Source organism: Schistosoma mansoni (assembly GCF_000237925.1).
Source record: "Schistosoma mansoni, WGS project CABG00000000 data, supercontig 0170, strain Puerto Rico, whole genome shotgun sequence".
In the NCBI taxonomy this organism is placed as follows: Eukaryota; Metazoa; Platyhelminthes; class Trematoda; order Strigeidida; family Schistosomatidae; genus Schistosoma; species Schistosoma mansoni.
In genome coordinates this window covers 447,156-458,075 of record NW_017386057.1, presented here as the reverse complement: position 1 = coordinate 458,075, position 10,920 = coordinate 447,156, and the positions used below count along the sequence as shown (strand labels likewise).

The 10,920-nt window shown below is 33.4% G+C and overlaps 2 protein-coding genes across 3 annotated transcripts in view; one reads left to right on the top strand and one right to left on the bottom strand.

Moving 5' to 3' along the window:
- Positions 1–1,650: 1,650 nt before the first annotated feature.
- Smp_132450.1 (ankyrin repeat and fyve domain containing,putative) overlaps positions 1,651–10,920 on the bottom strand; it is a gene marked incomplete at its 5' end in the record, with an annotated part of 32,663 nt that continues 23,393 nt past the window's right edge. Inside the window, 5 exons of one of the 2 annotated variants that reach the window (XM_018796843.1) lie at positions 1,651–2,011; positions 3,345–3,435; positions 4,854–5,018; positions 9,054–9,178; positions 10,323–10,413. In XM_018796843.1, coding sequence (XP_018646852.1) covers positions 1,885–2,011; positions 3,345–3,435; positions 4,854–5,018; positions 9,054–9,178; positions 10,323–10,413 — 599 coding nt within the window. In that variant the 3' untranslated portion in view covers positions 1,651–1,884. Of the gene's footprint in view, positions 2,012–3,344; positions 3,436–4,853; positions 5,019–6,400; positions 6,807–9,024; positions 9,179–10,322; positions 10,414–10,920 lie in introns of those variants that run through there. The other variant, XM_018796854.1, reaches the window with a different exon arrangement.
- Positions 2,474–2,626, top strand: Smp_204890 (unnamed protein product; the record flags this gene model as incomplete). The annotated part of the gene is made up of 1 exon (XM_018796865.1): positions 2,474–2,626. The coding sequence occupies one exon, from the start codon at positions 2,474–2,476 to the stop codon at positions 2,624–2,626; it is 153 nt and encodes a 50-aa protein (XP_018646853.1).

Below are 10,920 nucleotides of genomic sequence, written 5' to 3'. Positions count from 1 at the left end.
TCTCGTGGCGGGAGTGTTGTTTATGAAATTGAGAGGACGAAAGGCAAATGTAAGACGCTGTAACCGAGTTAGTGGACACGAAGGGTCTATCGAGGGGGGTTTAAAAATACTGATTCCAAACCGATGTTGTACATGGGCCCCAGTATCCTGAAGGAACAAACGGCGTATGAACCTATTGTTGGTCACTGGCTACCATCGTACTGCACCTTCTAACGTTGTTCCACTGCCTTGTGGATTGGACTTGTAGGTCAAAGGCTCAGAGAGGTCCCTCCCAGACAGCATTCCAGCCCCCATACAAGCCGAATGACAAGGTGTAACGCATATGTATTTGATGTCTTCTCGCACTAATGTTTATGTGTTTAAATAAATTTCAAAGAGTAGATAATCTGTCTTCAAAACTAATTAGTTGTTCAACTGTTCTAGAAATAAAATGAAACAACCATTCACCACTAACATGCAGAATTTAATGTTCACTCAACTACAGGCACTTCGTCCAAGTTTATTCACATCAGTAACCAAACTAAAATCATAAGTTTCACTTTTCTACGTGATTAAGTAATAAGAAAACAAATGTAAATAAACAAAACAAATAGTAAAACTTAAGTGATAACTATATCGTTTGCAGAAATCTTCCAAGTGAAATTCTTGACAATTATTTTTATAATCAGAAGGGGTTTTGTGGAGATTTAGTAGTTGAAAGCGTGAGTCAATTGAACGGTTGCTCAACTTTGTGGATTGGTTAGACATAAACACCATCGGATGCTGACTCAGTGGTCTATTGGTTAAGTGCTCGAGCGCGAGACTGATAGGTCCTGGGTTCGAATCTCGAGAGGCGAGGTCGTGGATGCGCACTGTTGAGGAGTCCCACAGTAGGACAAAACGGCCGTCCAGTGCATCCAGGTTTTCCTTGATGGTCTAGCTTCAATTAACTTACGCTTTCAACTATGAAGATAATTTTTATAAGTATAATCGCTTATGAAAAGACAATTTTAACCAAACCCAAAGAATGTTTTTTATCTAATAAGAACATAATTCATCAACTGGATTATTTCTAAACATTTTGAAATTTGTTTAATATTTTATGAAGTTATATATATATATATATACTTCAGTAAATTAAAATTATTGAATATGGATATACTGATGTACCTGTAGTTCACTTACCAAGGCACAGTATTATATGTTTGGTATCGAGCCATACTAATTGTTCAAAGACTAGTGATACTCTACCTGGCTAAACTAAACAAAAGTAGATGAAGAAAGAATTCGACCTGTTATACATAATTTATTTCTATAAATCACAATTCAAAACAAAAAAGCTATTCAGTGATCCTTATTTCATTATTTGAAAACAAAGAAAATATCAATCATCAATATTTATTCCTTCCAAATAAAAGTTGATCAAATCTTCAAGAACAATCTCTTTTGGTTTATTTCTCATAAAAGTTTAACATAAATCACAAATATAAAGAACAAAATAATAATAATAACTTAGAAACAGGAAATTCTAATTGAATCAAAAGAACAAGAAGAACATTCAGAACGTACTCTCAGACAAACATTCAAAACAGAAGTAAACAAAATAAATGAATTTTCAAGAAAACAATTACTTGCATATATTATGTATTGCATCAAGTAAACAAACTGTCAGTTTAATGGTGATTAATTCATAAATAAAAGAAATCATCAATATCATTTATCCACACAATACATATATATGTATATTCATCTTTGTTTAAAATTACCAATTAAAAATAAGAAATCAACAAAGACAAACTTGATATGAAAGAGATCGAAAGTAAGTCATAAATGATAAGGAATAATATATATATGAAATCTATAGGAGAATGACTCAAAATTATAATTGTCAGTTATATGGATATGCTAGAATGGATTATTCAGGAAATTAAAACAAACTTCACATACTCGAACTGGTTTAGAAAGTTCATATTTTACAATTGGTACTTCGAATGCTGAACATTGAGCACAAAGTAAACGTCCACAGTGACGACTAGAAAAGAAAGAGAGAAATGTGAGGATCACGTTCGTCATTAAATAAATGTGCAACAAGAATAGTGAAATATATTACAATTTTGAGTAGTTTAGTGATTTGATTTAATATTGACAGTACAGATAATACGAAACTGATATATTGGGTTGAAAGAGATTAAAAAAATCCAAATGCGTACAGAGTAGTGGTTCCTAGTGGTTAAACTGGTTAGGATTCTACACTTACTTCGGTTGAAGAAGCCGATGATTACCGATCAAAGAGATCTCAATCAAAGTGTATGGTTCAAAGATGAATACAGATACTCGTACTTTGTAAATCAATTGCATTTTTAACACAGAAGTTAGTGCTATTGAATAATGAATTTAGTCAATCGATTATCATCGACATAGAGCCTGCTACTTATGCGTATTGAGTCAAGTTACCATACAATATTGGCACAATGAGGTGAAATTAATAAGACTAATGTCAATGACATTGGAGTTTGGAACTGTTAAAATTTGTTTGTTCGTATCGAAGTTCCATTGTTTGATCCTCATACATGGATCCGGGTTGGATCAGAAGACAGTGAAAAGCATAATAACCAGAAGTAACAATATCATTTGTTCTTGTTATTAATATTTACACTTTCTGAGCGACATAAACTGCTGAAGGCAGTGATTGTTCGTAAAAGAAGGATTCTGTGCAATTATTCATCCGTTTGAGGTCTCAGCGATGGGTAGAAAAGTTACATAAATGATCATCTAACTTACGAATGTCGGTCATTAGTCAGCATAACAATTGCGATAACGAATCGTAAAAGAGACTGAAATAAGGCTGTACCAGTCATAATAATAAAGATTGAACACGGAAAGCATATTTCGGAAAGATAATTGAAGCGTATGTATGAGCGAGTACTGCAATTTAAAGGAGAATAAAACGAATGAATGCATATGTACAATAGTGAAGGATTCTTGGGTATGTCAAAGTTTCTAATCACTGATCGCGAATGTCGCACGAAAAATGAAATATATGGTTCATCAAGCTATGATCGGAAAACTGTATTTTTAATATTAATAATGTCTTGATTTACTATATATAAATAGTGGTTATCAACACTTTCGATTTATTACGAAGTAAATATAGAACTGAGAACAAAATATTAATAAAGAATTATGTACATGAGATTCCATAGTTAAATACACCAGCAAACGATTGAAGTAGTCATCAAATGACTGGTCAAAGATCAAGATCACAAAACGAATCACTAAACCTTCACTTTTGTTTATCATACCAATGAAGAAATTAGATACACAAGTAACAAAAAACAAATTTTAGATTACAATGAATTACATACCAGTGATGTTTTCTGTTAGTTATACCAAACTTCACGCCACATTCGATACAAACAGAACCATCTTCCCATCGAGGTTCTTGAATAAGTGAATCTAATAATTTTCATTTGAAAAAATTCACTTTAATAGCCAAAACCAAATAGATAAACGTGAGCAATTAAATTTAATCAGTTTATCATAAAACAAAATATTTCTTTATTAAAATATACTGTTGAGGTTATTTCAGTAAATTTAAACACACTTTTTCATCTAACAGACGTGGCTATTTCATTTATATTGGTACAGAGCTTTTATTCTGAAATTTTGAAATAATTACGGTGTATTGTTTTGCTTCCAATCAGCTGGTGTAAACTAACAGGTAACAAAAAATTAACAAAACCTTCATAGACGTAAGGTTTCAATAAGAAGAGATTCTTTGCAAAACGCCACAAGAAGCCTCGTGGGTTTATTGTTCAGTTATTCAATCGTTTTCTTGACCACAGTACTTATATGGTGTGTGCTACTGATGTCGACAGATATAAGTAGTATGTATCAACAACCGAAAAAGAAACGCCTGGCCACAGAAGGTTAAGAAGATCGAAGAAAAGAGAACAAGAACAGAGAACGATTAGTGTAGAAACGAAGGAACAATGAAATCTCAGACGATTGACTGATGATTTGCAAATGAAGTATTTACTGTGTGATTTTCAGATTTTACTAAGGAATTCTGTAATTTTGCATTCAAATACATTCGAATAGTCCCCACTTGTGTTCATGTTCACTACGCTTACTATACTGGTCAGGATTGTCTATCGCGACTATCCATTAGAATTATGTTACCTGGAACAGTTGTTCTTAGAGGTCCTTCCATTTCCGACAAGTTGGTTAAAGATCAGTAAAAATAGGAATAGTGGATTTGAGGTCCAAGGACGAAGTGGTACTAATGACTGTATTAAGGTACATTACCAGTTTCTCAGGGATAGTAAACCTCTATAGCTAGGTTGCATTCTCACAAACGGAAGGACGAGTCATTAAAGGTCAGCCATAAAATATCATTTACATCCTTGTTTCATGGATATCAAGCATCGTCAGTTTAAAAAGATTTATCACAGTAAAAACTTTCTGAAAAAATTGTCCTTGAATGGTGCCAAACAGCTGTCATTCTTGGCTCTGAGGTCACTCTCTCACATAGAAAGTATTTTCAGTATTAAATCTGTTTCTTTAATAGGTCCTCCAGGAAAAAGTACCCTTACATAGTAAAAGATATTGGAAAGTATCAATCACCAGCGCATATATAACAGTACTAGTATTCGATTTGACCAGTTCTACCATACAATAATTTAAAGAGCATTCATTACCAAATATTCGTATTCCTATAATGACATGTCTCTACAACAGGAACATGATGGAGCATGGAAATAAATTCTAAAAATATTTTATTGACTCGCGAGAGTCGAAAGTGTGGTGTATTGGAAAATGTCTAAAAAGAAGAACAACTAGATAAAACATTTGAATTTCAAGGAAAAAAGTACCTAGTAATTGTGAAAGAACACGTCCAGGAGTTGAACTTTTATATTTCTTTTTATTTAAGCTAAACACAGTATCCCCTTCATAATTCAGAATTCCTAAAGATGCACCTGCTTGAAGTAATGCGGTACAAAGTGATATGTTCTCTGCTTGATATGCGAGAATTAATGCTGAAAAAGATGGGGAAAACAGAACAAAACAAAACAATAAAATCGAAACTTATTGCAAACATCAAATATCATTATTTTTACCTAGAAAAACCAAGGAATTAGTGATATGTAAGAAGAAATTAATATTGAGAAGTGAAACAAAATGAGTGACATCTTTTTCCACGAACATTCAATAAATGCATCCTTGAAATAATTTCCATTTCTGAGATGAGGATCATATACGTGTGAGGTTGTGGATGGGCACTAATTCAAAAGCACAAACTAAGATGAAGTAACTTCCCAGAATCTTTCGCTTTATTATAGTTCAGTAAAAGACGTCAGACAATGATGAACAAACATCAGATAATGGCTTTTCTTGGATAAATTTACTCAAATATTCAGCTTTTATGTTTATATGATTGTTGTTACATCTCTAACAGATCCACCTTTATACTAACAATGACTGACTAAATGTTTGCTAAAATAACATTGAATATAATATTATGTTTTTGACGAAGTCGAACTTCGTTGGTTAACAGTTTACTTGCAAATAAGAATATAACCCTTAGAACAAACAAATGACGTGAAAATAACTCGTAAATTTTCAATTAACAACTCAACTTTACATTCATTTAGTATTGTTTGTTTGAATCTTCCCATTGATGTTTAGGACTGCAACTGGTCAGTCTCTTATTGGCATATGTGCATACTGTGCGTATTGCCTCGATATAGCCTTAATTCACAAGCATGGTAAGCAGAGATGGATAGTGGCTAGCAGTGGAATCTAGGACGCGCGTTTCGTCCTATTTGGGACTCGTCAGCTGGATGTACCTGCATCTCAGAGTTGATTTGTCACTCTGGGACTCGAACCCAGTACCTCTCGCTTCAAACGCCATCGCCATTGAGTCCCGATAGCCACTTGCTTGTGCGATGGAATGAAGTTTAAATTCATTTAGTATTGTTTGTTTGAATCTTCCCATCGACGTGTTAGGACTGCAACTTTACTCAACTTTACGTTACAATAACGGGATGAACTTCAAAATTTAACTACAACTAAAAAGACTAATACTATTCGTTCAAATATTAGTCTTTTAATATGATTAGGATATTTAAACGATTACAACCAAAAAGTCAGTAAATATTTTTCGAGATCATTTTATCGACAGGTTTTTGAACAGCAAAGTTCGTGTATAAAACAACTATCTGTATCCAGTAAGTCAGAAACTTTCAGGCGAAATAAAAGCCAATAAATAAAATTAGGTGGTTTCCCTAAGACATTCCAATGCCATTCTAAAAATTGCGGCAGCCATTTGAAGTATGCTAAACCTATCAAACTGTAAGACAAACTAACTGATAACTGTAATTAATAAAACAACTGCGCTGATTAAGCAGTTATTGGGTTTGGGCTAGTCTCTTGCGTTGATCGAATTTTAACGAATAAGTTTCACTTTTACGACAAATCTAAGCAACTCATCATTGTGTGAACTATGTTCCGCTGTCAAATATCTGAAGGTAACCACTCAAACTAAAATCCGAAAACAGTCTACACTATGAGTAAGTCGAACTGCTGGTCACTTTACAGCATGATCAATAAAACTTCATAGGCAACATGCACACAGGTTGATAATCAATGATCAATAAGAGTAAATATATTAGTCATATTGCGAGTTGATAAATGCGTTGAATGACTCAATTTTAACATCGCCAGCTGTAACATTGAGTGATGATTCAAACCACAACGTGATGACGATTTTGCTTGAGACTTTAGATTTATCTTGCAAATAAGTAACAACCACCTAGGTTCAGAACCTATCGATTGAAGAAAAGGTGAATTTGAGAAGATTTATTCAAATTACTATATAAGTATTCGCATAATAATTAAATATTTATTGACAAAAAAGAATTTGTATTGTTATATAATTTATCTTTTGTACCTGTAAGTGATACACTTCACCTGAATATTAGTCATTAAGGACTTTTCTAAAACCTAAAATCATAATAGTTGGTTATGCAGAGTTGACCGTGCCACATATGTGCATCGATTCAAGTTCTCTTACAACATTAACAAAGCAAGACCGAGTTATCAAGCCGAATTGCAGATTAGTAGAAGTAGTAACAGCATTAGTAGCAGTGGAAACAATTAAGTGGAGAGGAAAAAAAGAAAGACTTTCAGACTCAGGATCCAAGATTAGACAAAGACAGAATGTATCTATCTTTACGATTCGAGAAAACACGAATTGGTAAAACAGTAAAACTAAGATGAATCATGATGCTTATGAAGTAGGGCAAGATAGGAAGTCAATATGCACCTACGCCATTCAGAAAAACTTTAATAGATGTCATTTAAAGTCACTAACCATTAATCATGGTAGATTTACGGACTGAAACACGATGGTCTGTACGTACCTACATGGCTTAGTTCAACTGTTAGTGACTTCATGGACTGGTGGCACATTATAGCTTTGCTCTCTCCAGTTTTCTTCTAGCCAACTCCTCCTACATAAGAAAATATGCTCGGTTGGGGTAGGGGGTGATTGAATATACATAATACGTAACTCATTCACCTCAATTGAAGTAGTTGGGACATTTAGAGCAAAACATTCTTCTTGATTCTCAATATTTTTTGTCAAGTCATACTAAAAATAGGTGAAATCAACAACTGAATTATTCGCTAATGGTTTCTGATAAAAGAAACACGAACAAGAAGTAATTGAATAAACATGTCAACTTAAATATTGAATAAGAAATGAATTATCAAGAGAGAAAAACTTTATTACATTAACCTAGATTATTGAATACATGTGAGATAAACAAATATTGTTGGACAAACACAAAAAAATTAATATGCTAATATGATTAGTAAGAGAATAGGAGAAAAGTGGTATGGGGAGAAAACCAGTAAGTAAGCAAACAAACAAATGCATTATTAAACAATGCAGATTTGTATGCATTTGCGTGTATATGACAAAATAAAATAGAGTAGAAATCAATATTACATAAAATAAACATAGTTCTTATGCACTAACTTTTTTGTATGATCAACGTATAAACTACGGTTTATGAACTTAAGGGAGAAAATGGATAAAAAGCTGTGAACGGTGGAACTTAATCGTGTCGGGTGTGAGGCAGCTACCTATTGAAGACAGTGGAAGATGATCGTGCGAAATCGTGGATTGGTTGAAGCTACACATTGACATAACTGGAGAGTGATTCAGTGATCTAGAGGTTAAACGTTGGAGGGCTTGACAAAAGTTCCCGAATTTGATTCCTACGCCCCAGGTCATAGATGCGCTCCCAGGTTTTCAATGATGGTCTAACTTGAATTGGTTTCAACGAAATTAAACGTTTTACATTATAGACTTGTTAGATAAGATCGACTGACTACGATGTTATAAATTTATTGAATAAAGTAATATTTCTATTGGATTCTATTCACTTTCGAGAGTTTCCTCTACAGTTCCAATATGATAATTATCAAATTATGAACGAATTACTTGTAGTATCGGTGTATATGTTAAGCCCATATACTTTATTCTAGTTGCTGGCCAAGCCAATTCGCCTATCCATTATGAGTCATATTTTGATCTTGTTCATTATTCGCTTATTGACCTTGACTATACTTTTATATGAGCATATATGTGTACACTTCGTATCTTATTCATCATATGTCTGTCACTCATTTTTGTTCGACTATAAATGTTGATTAACGCTTGCTTAAATTGAGTTGGCTTCCCAGCCATCTCCACTGCATGTCATTTCCGCCTCGTTCGCTTCCTTCGCTTATTCGCCTGTTCACTCGCTCGTTATTATTCGCTCAGGTGTTGTTAACTTTCTGACCTGAGTTATTCGACAATAAACTGTAGTTGCTGCTATCCTTTGTCTTCTGATTTTACGCGCCGTTAAGATTAGAATTATATCGATTATCGAAACGAACGATTAACGAATCGCGGCACTACATGCTAAACAGATTCCTATTAAGATATCGAGTTAATATTAAAAGAACAAAGAAACCATGAGAGTATCATACCATAAGTACTACTGATGTAAATTACTCACGAGTATTGCCAGCAGCATCTTGGGCATTGATTTGATTGGCAACAGATATCTCCAATAAATACTCAAGCATTTCAACACTGACTGGACCTTGATGTTGAGCCAGCAAATGAATCGGCAATTGACCTCTACACAAATTATGGATTCATAAGTATTTGTCAGTATAGAATTGTGAACATTGTTGAGTTTTGATTGAGATCATGAATCGATTAATGTAGACCACCACTGAAAACCTGGAAGCAATAGCGTAGATTGATTTAAGTTAAACATTACCAGTGTTGGACGCCTACTTGGTGATAAAGAAGTTAGACGTTCGCGCACGAGGCATAAATCCATGGGTTTGAGTCCGGCATGCGGGATCGTGGACGCGCACTGTTGAAGAGTCCCATTCTAGGACGAAACGGTCATCCAGTGTTTCCAGGTTTTTAATAGCGATCTAATATTGAACGGTTCATGATTTCAATCATAAATATTTATAGTTCATATGAAGATCGGTGAAATATAAGCATCAAGTGGGTGATTTAACAGCGTTAACTTTATTCTAAAGACTATGATGAATAAATCGACACGAGCTGCGACATCATCATATGGGAGTTTACAAACAAAAAATTGTCATCACTCAAAGAATTTTACTAAACAGTTTTTAGCTACTCATTAGTAGTCAGCCAGTATATGATAAAAGAGTGTGCTGGAGAAGTGAGGATGTTCAATTCCATGTTGGATTGTTTATTGAAAGGGATTAAGATGGGAGTAAAGTACAAAAACCTGGCACTGAGGTTCCAAAAATATGTTTATTGTGATGGAAAAGTAAAAATTTGCAAGACAACTGGTTTTGTGAGATCCTAATTAGTACATATACCGTAACATATGACATTTAATACTAACTCATACGTGGCCTTTGACGTAATTTAAATAAACGTTAACAAGTCACTTGAAAGTCATGGACAGAATTTTTTCCCTGTTTGGACGGAATTATGGTAAAATCAAAAGTTATACACAAGTATAAATCTTATGACGTTGTTAGTTCACGTTATAAAAAAGTGCTTAGATATTCATAGCCATGTACCATCGTGATTTTACTTTGCTTTTGATAGTTGTGATACTTCATAAGAATTACTGATGAACAAATACAGTGGAAATCACTTTTCACAATCCATATACGAATGTTAAATTTGTGAGATAAAAACATACAAGCGAGATTATTTTTAAAGAATTACAATTAAATTGCAATATGTCCACAAGATTATTATTATTAGAATGATAGAAACTAACCTGATATTTATACAATAACAATTTGTAGAGGGATGATTGAGCATTTTTACAAGACAATCCACTCTAGCATGTCGAACAGCTAAATGTAATGCTTACATAGAAATAACAGATATTTTTTGATCATGAAATAACTGAGTAATTGACACATAATAATGATAAGTAAAAATAAGTTCATGTCATATGTTATAAGTAATATTTAGTGTACGGAGACTAACTAGCTTGAATCCAAATAAATAAGATATAAATCTGTATCGAAAATTTAACGGTTAAGAGTTTTGCGCTTAAAATGACTGAACTCAGCACTTTGTAAACTTTACAGGTAGAATAATGGGGATAAAGCAGATTACTGATGAGACTCACCGGAATATCAGTGAATTAAATAAGTCATTTGTCTTTAGAAAATCTAGTGTTACGCTTCCCATTGGTTCTAACTAGGGTTAGAGCTATAAATCAAGATTTACTGAAAATGATGTCTCAAAAGGTTGTTATTAAATTCATTACAGTTTAGCATGTTTCTACAACCCCTATATTCGTTAAACGAAGGCCAAAATCTACTACTATTTACACTTTTACATCTATTATTTTCCATATACTGATC